The sequence below is a fragment of the Hippoglossus hippoglossus genome, chromosome 14, assembly GCF_009819705.1.
Source record: "Hippoglossus hippoglossus isolate fHipHip1 chromosome 14, fHipHip1.pri, whole genome shotgun sequence".
Lineage (NCBI taxonomy): Eukaryota > Metazoa > Chordata > Actinopteri > Pleuronectiformes > Pleuronectidae > Hippoglossus > Hippoglossus hippoglossus.
Window position 1 is genome coordinate 8666156 of NC_047164.1, and position 17988 is coordinate 8684143.

Below are 17988 nucleotides of genomic sequence, written 5' to 3' on the forward strand. Positions count from 1 at the left end.
CCACTAAGCAAGTACTACCACTCAGCAGTATTATTTATGTGTGTGATCCTGATGTTTCCTGTAGGGCCAAAAAGATCTGCATTTTTCATATTTTCATCTTTCACCATAAACAGACTCATTAAAAGAGAAGTGGTAAATAAAAACAGCAACAGTGTGAGCGCTGGCGTCGTGGCGTTCAGCGTGAAACAGACGGATCAGAGTCTCTCAGAAAAATTATCATTAATTTGTATCACCATGAAAGTTTAAGTGCGCAGTCTGGATTGTGGAGGATTGAAAGTGATCATCTGCACAAGTATTATTAATGAATGCAGAGGCCGCCGCCTGTGGAAATGAGGCTTGATTAGTAATCTGTGGTCTTCAAGAGGAATGTTTCACTGAGCCTGGATCACTACAGCTACTCTGAAGTCTCCCGATTGTTAGAGATCATTTGTGCACGTGAGGACAGGGCACTACTGATACTTCTCCATGTCACATATTAATTGGTTATTTTTGCTTCATGTGAAACTTTGTAAAACTTCTCTTCTAGCCATCTTCATTCTTTCCTGCTGCTTTGCCTCTTGGTTTTCGCCACCTCCTCCAAAATTGATTTCTTACACACAATAAAAGCCGGTGACAGTGGTTTTACGTGTGTTTTTCGAAAGTTGAGGCAATTTGCACTCTCTTGTGTGGAGAGCCTGCCAGTGAAACATATGGTGAATTATACTGTGGTTTTGAATTACACTGGCTTTAAATAAGAAAAACAATAAGATTAAAAAAAAAAAAAAAATAGAGAGGGAGGGAGGGCAGGAGTCAGAAGACTTAGAGTAATGCTGCTTTTAGATATGCACTAAACTGCAGATATTCTCCTGAAATGATATGAGGAATGTCTGTATGAGCCCATATGGGAAATACAGCATAATAATCTTCATATTCACCATGAGCAAGTGAGTGTGTTGATGAGGTTTCTAACACGCAAAACTGTACAGTAGCTAAAAGAATACAGGGACGTGCCATCCACGCAAAAAAGACAAGATATGTGATAACTTTTGGTGATAAGATCTGATGCCAGTTCCACAGCGGAATTTATACATACGTCCTGCTTCCAATCTGCTCCACCCTAGCTGACCTGATTGCTCTGGAAATGTTTCTGTTGTTGTGAGCGCGTCTGATCTTCTGCTGCGTTCCTCATACTGTAAGTAAAAGGCAAACTCTGGAAAATGTCCGGTAGCATTTGAATTGAATTAGATTCGATGATGGGGCAGGAGCTGATGCAGAAAGGGAGGCTGATCCAGAACTTGCTTGGTCTCCTCTCGATTTTAAATGGGATACAGAGAGGAGTTGTTGTGGAGGATCCAATAAGGGACAGAAAGAGTAAGAGGGAGAGAAATGTGCTGCGAGAAACTCCTGTCGTTACATAGTGTCACTCTCTGGAGTGAAATGTAGCACCTGCTTGCAGGGAAGAGAAACATTTCCACTCAGCAAGAAAAACAAAACAAGCGTGAGCAAAGAGAAGATGCTTGCTGTCTTTACTTTGAAAAGGACTAATTATACTGCATCAAGAGAAAGACAGAGACAAGAGAGGGAGAGAAAAGGGTGGAGCTAGAAGTTGTTATTTCTGGTAATCTATTACGCAAACCCTGCAATAAAAGCTCGAACCAACAATCTGCTTAGAAATACACGCTGCTTGGATTCTGTATATGCTGATATTTCATTAGACAGCTGACATCTTTGTCCACAGCTGATTCCCGGGGCCAGGGACAGTTTAATCAATATCTGACCGACTGCGTTTCTTCCCACAGCTAAAAACCAAAGAGCCGGGATGTAAAGCGAGGTCGTGCAGCAGCATCTGTCACGTTGAAGCGTCCTTGGGCAAGACGCTGAATCACTGCTCACTCTAATTGCTCTTCATTTTGACCTTTGCAAAGAGGAAGGCATGCGAAAGAAGAGTCCCCTCTTTGGGATAAACACATTATCACGTTCTTATTTCATTTAACCTGCGAGGACATCGGGTCGTGCCACCGGGCTGCGAGCTGCTCGGCTAACAATCCAGAGAAGAGTGTCTTTGTGGGCCCACAAAGCGTTTGAAATATCATTCATTTTGAGGCAGTGATATCAGCTCTGAACGAGAGAATAGACCCATATGCTGAGAATCTCCGACGTCTCTTTCTCCCTCTTTTCTGATTGACTCTACTTTCTTTCTCCCCCTTTTTCACTTAGTTTTTTACTGAGCCTTCAGACACATACTGTCTTTCCCTGGGATACTAGTAATACCATGAGAGGGTTGAAAGCCATTAGTAATTCTGTTTTAAATAGTATAGTCCATCAAAGCCATTTGTCTTCATATTGTACAAACTGTACTGTAACTGCACGATTTAAGGCTTACACAGTATAGACAAAAGGGTCTGAAGAGAAAGGCTTGTGACTTAAATTTTATCCTTGCGGTACAATGTTCTTAAGTCGTCTGATCAGTTCTCATGCTGCAGGCAACACAAAGCAATATTAATATGAAGCATCCAAAACCAGGCCCAGTCAATATCAGAATTGTTTAGTCTTGAAACGTGGGTGAACTTGAGTAATAACATCATTTCATATGCCTGTTGTGTATTGATAGAGACAACTATTTATACAGAAACTTACAACCTTTGCACAAGCGTAGACATTTGAACAAACTTTTCTTTCTCGTCCTCACCGAGAGCCGACTCCAGCCGTGCGAGGTGTGACACTGAGGGATGGGACTCAAAACGTAGAGATTACTCAGGAGACATCTTAACCCACAGTCCAAATGATGAAACTGAGTCCAGAACAGTCAGAAATCCGGAGAGTCACACACAAGGAGGCTATAAAGCTTATATCCACGAGGGCAATGGTGACGATGTGGCAGTACACAAACAACAGAGCACATTATGTAAAGGGTTTCTTGGAGGGAAGCACAGGGACAGGAACTCAACAGGTAACAGATGAGAAGTTGTCAAGTGACTGAAAACCAGGATCTGCATCAACAGGAAATGTCCGTATCATGTCAAAATAAAAACAGGAAATGAAAAGACACAGTTATCATCAGTGTTAACTCTGATTCTACTTCCATCACTTCTTTGTCTCAAGTTAAGCAAGAAGAATCCTAATAGCTAACCCCGGTTCGTCTGAGCAGTGTTACCTCTACAGGGCAGACTGGAGGCTACAGTCAATCAGAAAATGACCGGAGGGTTTATTGTTTCTTCTTGTCTTGTAAATGCAATGAAGCTTTTGGTGAGAGACCCACACCACCACTCGCTCCCGGCAAGAAATCCTGTTCAGCGGCAGAGAGGAAACTTAAATGAGCATGTTTATTGTCAGGACAGAGTCTTATAGATGTTTAGCGAAGGCAATACATGACACATTTATCATTTAAAAAAAACATAAGACACATATGTAACAACCTCTTTTCTTTGCCACCGAATCACATCACCATGTCAGAAACTTCAGGTCAGAGCTGCTGTTATCTTCCTATCCTGTAAGTGGTGCTGGCTGCACATTTGTAGAAATCCCTTGATGATAATTTAACCACTTAAGGTTAATCAGTGATTCTGCGAGTAAATGAATGACTTGTTTCCATGAGGTGTTTTACATTTAAAAACAAATCTAATTTACAGCAAAGACATTCATGGTTTCATACTGTAGCAACGGATTCTGAGTGCAGGCGTAGGCATAGAAACACCATTGTGTTACTGAGAGTCACAAGTGCCTCTGCCATTGTTTGATGCTTCACACAGGGACATCCACCATAAAAGAGTCACTGCCACAAAGCCTTTTTGAGTTTGACTGACCTTTTCTAATGCAACCTTTATTGGAACATGTTCAGGTTTTTCTGAAAGCTTTAAGACAAACTATCCAAGTGATGAGTCTAACTGACTATATATAGATAACATGAGGCAGGTTCAGGGAACGTGGGTAAACAAAAAACGGAGATAATCTATGAGTTCATCTTCTTAGAGATGTTCTTACTCTTTTAATGTGAGATCCCAAAGCAAATTTTCTTTATTTCTAGAAATAATTAATGAGTTAATCTGTTTTTATGCGCAGTGCTCATTTGAAAAATAATACCTCCATTGAGTTGTCTCCGTGCATCTGAAACAAGAAACCTCTGTCGACATGAAAATAAGGACTGATAGACTAGATAGTTCAGAGAATAAACTGAGGAAGCACAGGGGAGAAAAAATGGAAAGCATCTAATGGAGGGCAGAAACCTTCATCTGACAGAGGAAGGCAGAGGAAGAAGGGCGAGACTGAGGGAGAGACAGGAAGGCGGGAAGAGGGAGCGGGACACAGGAGCGGAGAGATGCAGACGGCACAGTTGAGGTGGGAGAGGGAGTGATAGATAGGAGAGGTTTATTTGTTTTTGTTGTGCCAACATCATTTATCTCCGGTGAACAGCCTCCCAGTGCTGAGAGGCTGTATGACAGAAATCAATCAGAGGGCAATCGCCCATACACTTCCACTGATGCGCCAACCCATCGATACAGGCATTAGGAAAGGAACGGTGAGGGAGGGATGCAAGGAGAGAGAGAGAGAGAGAGCGATGAAAAATACAGATAAAAGAAAAGATGGGCCAAAAATAGATTAAAATTGAGGACTGGGAGAAAAGGAGGGGAGTAGTTTTACCCTAAAAACGACTGTTCTGCATGTTTTGCCAGCGGATTCCAGTGTCAGTCAAAGGTCCCTTCGTGTTTGCATGACCACGAAACACTGAAGCAGTTGTAGGCATTGTTTTGCTTGCAGCTCTGCTCAACACCAAAACGCAATTATTTCTTTCCCCCAGAACGAGTCGACATAATGAGGTAAATATTTGAGTCTGTTTGCTCTCACCATGCAATTTTGTGTGAACAAAAGCGTTGAATCATGCTGCACGAGTTGTTTGGATACATTCGTAAGTCTCTTTTTTATTACCACTCTCTTTGAACGTACAAATTCAGCGATGGGGATGGAAGCAGAACAACCAACAGAAGTGAAACCACGAGAACTGGTGACTGCATAGAGCAGAGGGGGGAGGACATGACGTAGAAAAGTCTGCAGGGGAAAGCACAGTGTTTTTGTTTACAGATTGACTACAGCCATTTTCATGTATCCGTAAAATCAACGACTGAGTCGAAAGAGTTATTCTCCCATGCAGTTTTGTGTCTGCCTTTTAGAAACATCATCAACACACCCACTCGTTTGAGAGAAATGTCTGGAGCATCTGACTTGAATACTTTCATTTGCCTTCTCAAACACGGCTCCTCTGCACAGACTTCTGTGCATGTCTGAAAGCAGCTTAAAGGGATAGTTCACCGAAAAATGAAAATTCACTCATTATCTACTCACCATTATGTCGATTTAGTGATGGGTGAAGTGTTTGAGTCCACAAAACACTTTTTGGAGTATATGGGGTAAACAGTGTTGCAGCCAAATCCAAGTAACTGGGACCCCTTCTTCAGGCATAAAAAAATAAAAGCGACTCCTGAGACTCCTAAACTCCTTTGTGGACTCAAACACTTCCCTCACCCCTCCACCGGCATAGTGGTGAGTAGAATATGAGTGAATATTCATTTTTCGGTGAACTATCCCTTTAAGTGTGATGTCAGACAACAAATATGACATGAAATGTGTTGCTGTGGAAAGTGTGTATCAGTGTTTTATTGTGATGTACAAAAGCCTGAATTATACTTGTGTGATCATCATAAATATTAACAGAGAATGTAACTGTCCACATGTGTCAGATGATGTTATACAGCTGCTCATTCAAGAAAAATCATCAGACCTTTAAATAGCAGCTCATGCGAGGACATCACAATGACATGACATGAAATAATTAGGTTTGAGCTTGATTTATTCAGTGTGTACAGTGTGTGCAGTGTGTCTGTGTGTCAGTGTGTTGACTCGATTTAATTGTAAGTGTAGTGTAAGTCAGCCAGGTCTTCTGACTGACCATAGCTGGCACACGTTGTTGAGACTCCTGCTGAGATCAATACATCAGGGTCAGGAGCACCTGTCAGAACGCATTGTTTGTTTGTGTACGTTTGTGTGTGTGTGTGTGTGTGTGTGTGTGTGTGTGTGTGTGTGTGTATAACAGTGCGTGACAGTCATTAGACTTCTGTCCGACCTCCTGCTCCTTTCCCCTGGAAGAGAAACAACATGAGATCACATGAATCAACTGCTGCACATAACAGTAGAAGACAACACACACACACACACACACACACACACACACAGAGAAACAGTGACACACACGCAACACAAAGCAGGAGTGTGCGTACTGAGTGATGCTGGCCAGAGGCACAGCCGACAGTCTGACACCTCTGATGACATGAATGGGAACCCCACCTGACAACAGCCTCCCTTTTCCTGCCCAACGGCGTACAGATAATAAATCCAAGGCCAATGTCACTTCTACGCTGAGGGATGACCATAGGCACACACACACACACACATGCATACCTCTCTGTTACACACACACACACACACACACACTAAAACATGTATGATGTATGTGCAGGAAAGTAGGCTGCATGGGAACAAACCGACCTACATCTTGGCTCTCATATATGGTGCATCACGTCACATGTTAATGCTCTATGTACAGTGAATGGGAAAGCGTGTACTTATACACACACACACACACACACACACACCCACATAAACATACACTCTACCCTGAAGGAAAGCATGACCTTATCCCCACATGTGAGCAAAGAATGCCACAGTGTACTGTATACTATAGGTCACACAGATTATATACTGTCACACAATGCATGCAGAAAAAACATGATCAAAGCCAGAGTCTGAGCACATTAAATTCTAAAAAAAGATTTCATGAGCAAAGTGAGACTTTTTTTTTTTTACTTAATTGGAAAAGTGGGCATAAAAGAGATGGATTGAGACACAAGCACGTTAGAGCAAAATCTATCACAGACTTGATTTTATTTGTTAAGCCTCGTTTAGCCAGGGTGCTGCTCGACAAGCAAAAAAACTTCCCTTCAAGTTGCCTCAAATTTACACAGTAAACACAATCTCGCACAAGAGCTGCTCAATACAACTTAAATCTTTTCGCTTGGTCCCAGGGGCAGGTTGGAGATTAAGTGCCTTGCTCAGGGCTTAAGGCAAAGAGCTCCTGAATCACTTCCTAGGCCAGTTTTATTCTGAGGGTCCGCGTTTGAATCAAAATAGTAAATGGTCCGTCTCTATATAGAGCTTTTCTAGTCTTGACACTTTGGCATGCTGAATTGGGAAGACTGGGATCGAACTGCTGACCCTCTTGTAAGAGGACAACCCACTCTACCCCTGAGCCGCCCCTCAATTACTCTCCTAATCACACGCCCGCTTGTGTGACCTTTACTCAACTGTTTTTTTTGCAGTCTACTCCAACACAAATTAGAAATATACAGATATGCGCATTTCAGTTTAAATAGATTAGAATTTGTAAGGTTGACAACAAAAGAGAAAACACATCTGCTGTTTACTGGTATACATTGTTTTCTGGCTTATTTGTATTTCTAATTTTCATAAATTTGATACATTTACCACAGTAATATATTCAATGGTATTACAAAAGCAGGGGGCGGTTGGCCCATGCAGTGGGTTAAAAAAATTGTGAAGGAGAAAGATGTAAAAACACAGGCTTAAAAATATCTCCACTCTTTCCAAAAGTAGCAGTGACGTCAATGAAGTAATGCAAACAAGAGTGAGACTGAGAATTATCAGGAGTAATGGGACATCTTGTAAAACAATCACCAGTACGCAGGAAAGTTATTCTCATTAGGTATTTTCCTGTCTTGTTAAGTCATAGTTCTTTCTAAACAAGCTTTTTCTTCTCCTCCATTTGGAAGGAAATGAAACAATAAATAAATTCCAGACAACAAAACATCTCTAATATTATTCTGTTGCAGCCTCATGTTGATTGAAATGAGCGATGAATGAGTGGGTGGAAATATTTTATGATATAAATGTTAACCGAATGGTGACTTAAGAAAAACAGCATTAATTTAATATTCAGACACATTCTTGCACCTCCTCCTCGCCTCCCGTGATTGATTCAACGTCTTTCCAAACGTGCTGACTTGCACGTGGGCGTGATTGACAGGACACAGAGATGCCCTCACCCCAAGACGTCTTCTGACTGGTATGAACAATAAACCTCAGGTTATTTTTGAGTGAGTGGATCATTCAGTCTATCTGTCATGAGGAGAAAATGTCAAAATTATTGGCAGTTTTAGAGCTTAAATACCTTGTCTATGACTGGACAGGACATTTTCTAATAATTATCTGTTTTTCTAATGAATAGAATAAAGACGATGTTTGAATTACGTTAGATCTGCACAACCAGCGTTATAATGTGCCAAACCACCAACTTAAACAGGACATGAACAAGACATCAGCCTATTAAATGGACTGCTCAGGCATGATACAGGGGGACTCATCACAATTCCCTCAGCTTAAATGACCTCATGGTCATTACAAATGTCCACCTGAGTGATGACTGCAGGCGTCCTTTGAGTCGCTCACTACAATGTGCATTCCTCCTCAATATAATTAAAATCAAACGGTTTGTGAAGCAGCTTTAGCCTTTCAAACACTGAAACCTTGACCTTTAACTATGGCACCTCTGTTGCTGTAAATGTAGATGCTCCTGTCATCTTGCTATGATTAAGCAAAATTGGATAAGAGGTGTCTGATTTATCAAGTTTGAGGCAAATGTTTTGAGCCTTAATTGCTGCCTCGTGCTATGATTATTTCTGGGCTTGGATACATTTTCATTAGATTAGATTGATAGAAATTACTTCAGACGGATGGAAAATGAAAGGATAAACTTTAAATTACTTTACGTAAACAGCAGTTTATATTTTCATTGCACATGGTATCAGTATACTGTACATTAAAGTAGAAATGTTATGCTCATACTCAGGTTATTACTTGATCTAAAGTTCAAGAAACACATCACTTTCCCCACAGTCAATTGCTGCAGCTCCTCTTTGCAGCCTCTGTCTGAAACACTGGTTTTAGCTCCTGTCTCTTTAAGGCCCCCCTCCTAGTAAAGCCCAGCCAGCTGGCCTGCTCTGATTGGCCAGCTGGCCTACTCTGTTGTGATTGTCAGTTTTGTTCTCTGTCTTGTTTCTTTTACATACAAAGAGGGCAAAGAAATGTAAAAACTGAAAAAGCAAACAATTTCTCTCTTCACACATCAATGAGCAAATTTATAGTTTTTTCCCCTTCTATTATCAGGGGAAATTGGTTTTACTACTAATATAACTTGATGTGCTATGATGCATCAACACTGCATACTGATACATCCCTTTAGAAACATAATGAGAGTGTCACTGTGTGGAAGAGGGTAGCGACACCACTCAGTGACACATCAGTCCCTCTGAATGGTGTCCTCACCGGAACTATTTGCCCGTCTATTTGTCAGGAAGCAAATGGTTTTCTTAAGGTTTGACAGGGAATCCAATTGGTCAAGATGATGAATCAGATCCCTCCCTGGTAGACTTCAGTGTTAGCGAGGCTAATAGCGACTCACAATACCTGTTTATTCAGGCAACATGTCACTGTCAAGACGTACGGCATGAGCCGCAATGAGGTCTGTTTAATTACCAAACGCCAAAGTTTAATCAGAATGTCATACATCACGTGTACAGACACAATGGCTGCGTTTACACACTCACAGACTTGGCAAGTTTCTTTTAGACGTTTATTACTGCAGCTCCACCATCATCCCATCGGTGTATTTGGAATGGCAGAGTGGCCTCTGGCAGATTTAACAATTTACAAAAGCATGGGGCCATTTCAAAACTGAGCAAGCAAATATGAGACTACATCCCATCAATCAGAGGGGGCCCCTATTCACTCATGGCATAAATTATCTTATGTGTCCCTAGACAAAGATTTGGAAGAGACACCACTGCACAAATCACGGGTTATGTTCTCTCACCTCCCTGCAGTTTAACTTTATAATGAATGCATCTCTTTATCTGAGGCTGATGCATTTTTAATTGAGTGTTTAACTTCAAATTACACTTTTACAGTACGATAGTGTGTTTTATTTAGTGCCTTTGTGTTAGATCTGTGTCTATGTGCTGTTGAAAGCTGTTGTAATCAAAGAGATTCAGAGCTGGCGAAGACGGCAGAGAATGTTACGTTCCATTTGTGTCACAGCCTATGGGTGCTGTTAAGTTCATGTACAGTAGGCAGCAAAGTACGTGCTTTTATATTTAGTGCTGTACGGAATGTTAGTCTTTCTGCCATCTTGACTACCAGTGTGAATCAGCATCAAAGGCATCCAAGAGATTTTTCATCTATATATACCCACATAAATGTAGTTGTGATACATGGTGGCCATTCATGAGTGGTAGTCGGAGGAACAAGTATTGGTTGGATGAATCGATTCCTGCCCTGCCGCCTCTCTATAAACACACCGAATATGCTGCTGAGGACAAAGCGAATTAAAAGCAGGGGGGTGTTTATTTTAAGCAGTGTTATTTATAGTCCATCTTGTTTGAAGTGAAATGCTCAGCAGCACATACAAAGAAACTGCGGTACTATTGAACTTGATGAATAGAAGACACATGAAAAGCTGAATCCTGTGTGTGTGTGTGTGTGTGTGTGTGTGTGTTTGGAAAATGGTGAGGGGCGGAGCTCTGAATCGTAAGTGGGGGCAGCGTTGCACGTGTGTGTTTGCCTCAAGGGTTTTGATCTCTTTGCCTCACTAAACAGAGAAGAGTCCATCAGCAACAGATACCCCTTCAATTATTCAGGAGGTTAGCATGAAAAATAAATGGCGGTTTCCTGCAGGGAGAGGTGTGGTGCCGCTCTGGTCTCTCTGAATCTCTCAGCCCACCGTACACTCACACAGAGGTTACGCCGGGCAATTGATTCCATTCAGCGATGATTGTACCTACTGGGTAGTTTTCTTTTTAAGTCTCCAATGATTCCTAACGCCTGTTATTGATCTCACAACAACACTCCCAATCTTTTTTATTTGGAAGTGCTTGATCAAATCATAAATGTGTAGTGTTCCTGGGTTTAATAGACCTTATGAAGACTGCAGATAAAGAGGCACATAAGTTGTTTGGTCTTTCGCTGCACAGAAAGAGGGTTGTGGGTTTCAAACCCTGACAATCAGGTTGCATGTTCTCCCTGTGCCTTTGGGAGAAGCTCTGGGTTCTTCAACTTCCTCACAGAGTAGGTAAGGTTAAATTGGCAGTAGATGTGAGCTAAAGGCAATTTTTGTCTTTGTATGTTGGTCCTAAGATTTGCTGACGACCTGTCCAGGGTGTACACCATTTCTCTCCCTAAATCAACTGGAATTGGCCAGAGCAATGAGGTTACCCCTCAAAGGATAAGCAGTATAGCAAATGGATTGATAGTTGGAAGTCTTCCGGGGAAACAGCAGAGAAATCAAGTCGAATGCTTGTAGAGTTTGATGTCTGTTCATCCTCAAATTGACGGCCAGAGAGTTTGACAATTTTCAACAAATACCGTTGCCTTCTATGTTTTACTGTAAAAACATGTGGAGCGTGTAAATCTAGACATTATGTCGCTGTCAAAGGTTTTAGCTTTCCCACTTCTTTCATGTGACAGCAGGGATCTATGAGGGTCGTTCTTTGAACAATGCAGGGTTGTCACACAGTCAGCCGGCTCACTTCTTGATTCGACTGGAAGCAAGCCAGTCATCCCTGATGTCATGTCACTTTGTTCTTAGTGATATTCATTTGGCATTAGCTGACTTTTCGTTTTTTGTCTGCCGTCAGGGATTCCATTCTTCTCCTGTCTGACTAATTTGTGCCTCTTTGTGCTACTGTGTCATTTTTGTGTTCACGACGATTGGCCAGAAGGAAAGAAAAGGTGGAAAAAAGTATCCCGCAAAGTATCTAATATTAGCTTCCTATCTGCTTCTCTCTCTTCCAGGTGGCCAGTCACGTTGGTCCTCCCCTCCATGTGACTGCTGCTGCAAGAACCACAAGGGTGATGGAGAAGGCGAGAGTGGCACCTCCTTTAACGAGCTGTCCACCTCCAGCTCTGAGAGCCAGTCAGAGGCCAGCTCTCCCCAGGGAACAGTCATCTGTGGGCCGGTAAGCCGCCAGCCTCACCCCCACGCCAACGTCCAAACCCTTGACAGGCCACTAAAAAAGGGCCCCGTCGCCATGCTCCAGCAGTCCGACCAGCGGCGTAAGAGTGACTTGCTGCGCACACTAACGGCAAGCTCCCGCGACACCAGCACATGCAAGAAAAGGCCGGCAAAAGAGAAGCTGACGGTCGAGGAGGAGCTGGATAAGTGCATTCAAGACTTCCGCAAGATCAAGATCCCCGAGAGGTTCCCCGAGAGGAAGTACATGTGGCAGGCCGACCTGCTGAGAAAGTACCGCCTCTGAGCCAGGAAACAGGAGAGAGCGAGCAGCAACACGAGGCCAAGGATCCGTTTACATGTTTTTTGATCTTGACTTTTGCAACAAAAAGGGAGATAACACTAAACTCGTTTGAATCTACATCTGAGGGGAAAGTTCACCGTTTTGTCAGGAGGTTAAAAATCCACAAAGAAGGGAGAACGAAACATAAAAAACAGATTCCTATTGACGTATGTATGTATGTATGTGTGTGTATGTAGTTTAGGCACTCTGTATGTACTGTAAGTGTGTGCTGTACTTTGCTGAATGCTTCAGAGCTTTGAATAATTTATCACTGAGGACCAATCACAGAGGGCAGAAGACATTCTTTATGAAGCCATCAAATGAACAGAGGGCTTGCAAATGGCCACACAAGGAATTAATGATGGTTTCTGGACTGCACGTACTGTCGTCTGTCATCGTTTCACCGAAGAACTATCACAGGAACCACAGTTTTAGTCCATGGATACAAACACTGATTTAGTATGTGAATGTGTGTTTGTGTGTGTGTGTGTGTGTTTGCACCCAGGTGGCCTAGAGGTCACGGATAAATCTGCATCAGGACCCATTAATAATGCATGCTGTCCCGACAGTGCTCTCACTATAAATACACTCAGAGGTCTTTGCTGCCAGGGGAGCGTAAACAGCTGGGTCAATTACTTTACTTTTTTGGCAACATCTGCGGACCTCCGAGGCAGGAGGAGGTGCCATTTCATCAGCGCCGCAATTAATTTCCTCCTCACAATATCATTTATATTGCACACGCACCCCAAGTGAGTCAAATTGCAGCGCACTGCATTGATTTTTTTTTTTTTGCTGCGTTGGCGAGATGAGGAGCAATACCCAGGTTAATGTGTGAAGGGTAAGTGAGAGAGTCGAGGATTTGATTTGATGGTCGAACCGCGGGGAAATACACAGGTTTAATAAAGAAAAGCCCTGATTCAACACACCTGTCCACACAGTCATCGGTTTATATCACAGGCATTTAACCCCTTTTACATCGCCGACACGAAAAGAGCCCTGACAAACATTCATCCCCCATCACAGCGATCAATCGTGAGGTCATTTACACCAAGCTCAATATGACACCTGCAGTTAATACAGACAGGTTTGCTACGTTTGCTAAACCCGTCAAGACAGAATGATGCATCCGGGGCCGACTGGTGACACGCTAATCAATACTTATTGATGACAGGGTCCGGGCGATAGAGCCGATAGCCGTGGCTCTTGTTTACAGTTATTAATGAAGCCCCTTGGTTACTGACGAGGACAAGCTGTTCATGTATTCAGTGAAAATTAGCCATTCTTCATGTGTTCATTTACGTCCCCCCGGCTCTGTCAGAATCAGCGGGATGTGGTGCAGCGTTGTAACAGAAACAAACACAGCGATTTTCAAAAGAGCACAGTTTTAATTTCCCACCAGATTGATGGTTATTTATTTTAGGATCTTGTCGGAACATATATACTGGCAGAGGGATTTAGAGTTGATTCCACAGTGCAAATTAAATGATTGACGACGGTACATGACGAAAGCACAAAGACATCTGCTGATGCCGGAATCACGCGTCAGCTCTCTTTAGACTTACGATGGTAGAGTTTATATCACAATCTCTGTTTTAGGAGAAAGCACATAGGAAATGATTAAACTTTTTCAACAGCGACAACAACCAAGGGAACAAAATGCATTTCTTGATTCGAGTTCAAGATGTTAATTTCTTTTATTGGTACACAAAAAAAAATCGGATGTTTTTGTAATAGGACCATCTGTGTGGGTCGGCAATTAAAAGGCACGCTGTTACAAGTACTGTAGAAGGCTTTCAAACACGCAAGTTCTTATGAGTTTCTCCGAGAGGAAATAGCTGAAGTAGAAAACTGCTAATCAAATGCTTAGATGTGTTCGTCAATCATAGCTTCAGGTAACATCCAAGGTATTTAGGAATGTGTGATAGACAGCTTTGATGAAAAAATGTGGTTTGTGAGTTATTGCGTTTGAAATATATTATGACCTGGATGGTATAGAATCTATAAATCATCTATACTATAGATGATTTAAAAAAGCAGACAGGAAAATGTAAATTGGAGGAATTTGATGTATTTGTTATAAAAACAGATTATATGATTGATTATATTATATGAAGGCACAGAGGAGCGGGCTTTATCAACAATCAAAGCAAAGCACAAAGTACACGGTTTAATCTAAAGCACACCCAAATAATAAAATATACATAATATATACTTATTCAAAGATTGCTTTATTAAAAAAAAATGCCCCTGACATGTTAATAGAAACAAATTATTGCAAAATGTTTAATATACTTATTTTTCTATCCAGAGGCTCTTGAATTCATATACAATCAAATGTCCTTATTCTCCCTTAAAATGAATTTCCGTGAGCGAAGTGGGTCACAGGTTGTTAAAAGTCTCCGGTTCTATTCAGCAGTGCCCATATGTCTCCTACAGTTTATTATAGTATAAATTAATATGGCTGCAATAGGTGCTAGATTAAAAAACAGTTTCCTCATGTCAATATAATGAATATGACTTATTTTTCTACATCTAAGGAATATTACATTTTCATTTTAAAGTCATTTGTCTTCTCAGTTTAAGTTGGAATATGTTAGTCCAGACTACATATCATATGTAAATAAACACCATAAATCACACCTAGCCAGAATAATGTATTATACTCTCACATAACATGCAAATCCATGAGGCGCGGCTGCTTTGATGCAGTAGACTGACGCTAATATAATACAGGCATTCGTGTTTTATCATTTGGAGTGTCGGTCCAAAGGGGGTAAGGGGATTATAATACACACCCATAACATGTATATTTACCACCATAACAAATGATGAGCTGTAGTCACTTTTCAAGACAGTGTCATAAATGAGCTGTCAGTACATTTGTCTGGAAGTCCGTGGTCACCAAGACCCTTCAGCGGCTGAATTTAATCATTAGATCTAAAAAAAATATATGTTTACTCCTTTTAACAAAAGAAAAGCATGTTTAAAACTCAAACTGTTCATCTGGAACCCAGGAGGTTTTTTGTTACTGCACAGCACCGTCACAAAGTGTTAGGACAGTGATATTTTTTCGTTGTTTTGGCTCCATACTTCGGAACATTGGATTTGAAATTAAACAATGGGTGAAAGTGCTGAGTTCATGCTTTTAACACAGTTTGTTTCATCCATATTGGGGAAAATAGTGCAGAACCCCCCCAGTGACAGGACGATGCAGCAGGACTTACTGTCTCCATTTACAGGTGAGGCAGCAAACGTTTATGTTGAGCCTTAACCTCTTATTGACTAGGCCCCTTGTCCAGGCCCCTGCTTGAAAACGCCTGAAATGAATAGTGTATATCAATGGTCCATATGCATAATCTTGGTACTTGTATAAGGTAACACTTGGGTTTCTACAGAGGTTTAAGCATCAGACTAGATGTTACTGGGTCAGAGTAAATGAAGATGGAATACAAAATAAATAAAATATATTATAGCTATGTAAAGACAGCTACAGTGGGAGACACAGACTAAAAAGGATCAGCAACAAACTACTGAACGCATTTATGACACTGTTCATCTCATTCAGAAGTAAAAACCCTCAATTTAAACCACAACTGAGAATCGGAACTTTATATCTTTAAATGTACAGCTCGAGCACGGAGCCAACACAACTCTAGATAATGTTAATTGTGGTTCAGCGCTACACAAATAAAATTGAATTGAACTCAACTACAAAATCGTTAATAACTGTAATCCAGTTTAAAAGATGTTTTCTTGGTGTAAACTAAAGGTGAAGTGTTCACTCCAACACATTTTAGTCATTGAATCATAAATATTGTACTATTAATATACGATTATATCCTCTGGTTCATTTTTGCTTTGAAACGCCTTTCAAAGAAACAGCACAATGATTTGAGATAGTGAAAAAAAAAAGGTAAAAGGTGTTTGCAGTTGCTGTTACAATAATCAAGTTTCCAAAAGATCCAAACACAGTAAATAATTTGGATGAACTGGTGGAAATATGAATCATTTGAAACAGAAAAGACCAGAAAGGATTTTGTTGCGCAACTGTTTGCATCCTTCATGTTATTTTTGACATCCTGAGTACTTGTGCTGTTTTCCTTGCGCCAAGTTAAAGTGAAAGAGCGAGCTGATATAAGTAGGGATCCTGTTTGCTTGACTCTGCCTGCCATTACAAGAAAAAAATGCATCATGAAATGCTCTTCAACAGACACGCAGTGAGAATAAATACCAAGACACCCGGAGGCCTTCTAGAGTAGACTTCAGCTGTTTTTTGCACAATGTATAAAGTTATATAAAGAAGCACACACGAGAAAGTATTTGAAAAAAAAAAAGACATGAACATGTTAAGAGTAAACTGACAAACACAGCCACACACGACGTGTCTGTCACGAGAGAGAGAAAGATTCGATCGTTTGTTGTAATTGTACATTTTCAAAATTTCTCCTTCAGAGCATGTGCGATGATATTCAGTTCTCTGGGCCATTAAACGAACAACAGACGATGTAAATCTTATTGACGAAGAATGACTGTCAATTTGCTTTGAAGCCTGATGTGACGTGTGAAAAGGGATGAGTTTTTGTCTATTTCTGTTATTTTTGGAGAGCCCGGCTACAGTCTGTGATTGTCTTTCTTGAAGTTTTTAGGCGTGCCCTGCGACTGAAGCCTGTGCACACGATTGCGGGCCCTTGCTATTTTTTCCCTCCTGCCTTTGATGAGCCTGCCAACCACAAAGAAAATCACATTATCCCGATACCACCACGGTAGACCCGGCACACGCTGCTTGAAAAAAAAAACAAAGGGGCGTCTGTTTTTGATGTATGTTGTTCTGACACACAAAAGAAAAGAAAAGATGGTTCAGAAACATTGTGAGCATGTTGGTATACAAAAACTTATAACAGATTTAACCTAGTCTGTTTGTGTGGAAAAAGAAATATGTCAAAAACTGATATTTAACAGAAAAATCTAAACTTGCAAAAAAAAAAAAAAAAAAGAAAAGATAAGCACAAATGTGTCGATAGTGTCTGCTGTTCCTCCACAGTTGTTTAACATTATCAGATAAAAGTCGACTCTGCAGCGCGACCGAGCTCCTGCAAAACAGAGCGATTCTCACCAGAGGCTGTGGAATAAATGTCAGTGTAAAACAATTTCGGCTTCTTTCAAATTACGTAAATCTGTCTATCACAGTTTTTACAACCTTCAAATTATACATAGATTTACTCCTTTAACTTCAAATTGAACATGAGCTGCTAACGACTTAACCTCCGTATCGAGAGTCGCCCTGTATTCCAGGTGTGAGGTCCCATTACTCTGTCTGCCTTTAGAGACAATACAACTCATCTGAGAGTGTTTAGATACGAAGCATAGTATAGTCATTTTGAAAAATGTATGAGTACAACCAATAAACAAGACATTCTGTACAGCGACCTATGAGTTGTATTTATTCTCTGTGTGATAAGAAGTGAATTTTGATTGATGAAATTCATTTGTTTTGATGTTTCTGCTTTGGTCGGGCGGGCAATGGAGAAGAAAAGAAGAAAAGAATAACATTCTGAAATTAGTTTTTAATTAATTGTAGATTAAAAGTTAATTTATG

The 17988-nt window shown here is 41.0% G+C and overlaps 1 protein-coding gene across 1 annotated transcript in view; it reads left to right on the forward strand.

Moving 5' to 3' along the window:
• The window catches only part of kctd16b (potassium channel tetramerization domain containing 16b), a 72455-nt gene extending 57088 nt beyond the window's left edge, over positions 1-15367 (forward strand). Inside the window, exon 2 of the mRNA XM_034605703.1 lies at positions 11893-15367. Within this exon, the coding sequence (XP_034461594.1) occupies positions 11893-12356 (464 nt within the window). The 3' untranslated portion in view covers positions 12357-15367. The remainder of the gene's footprint in view (positions 1-11892) is intronic.
• The last annotated feature ends 2621 nt before the right edge of the window (positions 15368-17988 follow it).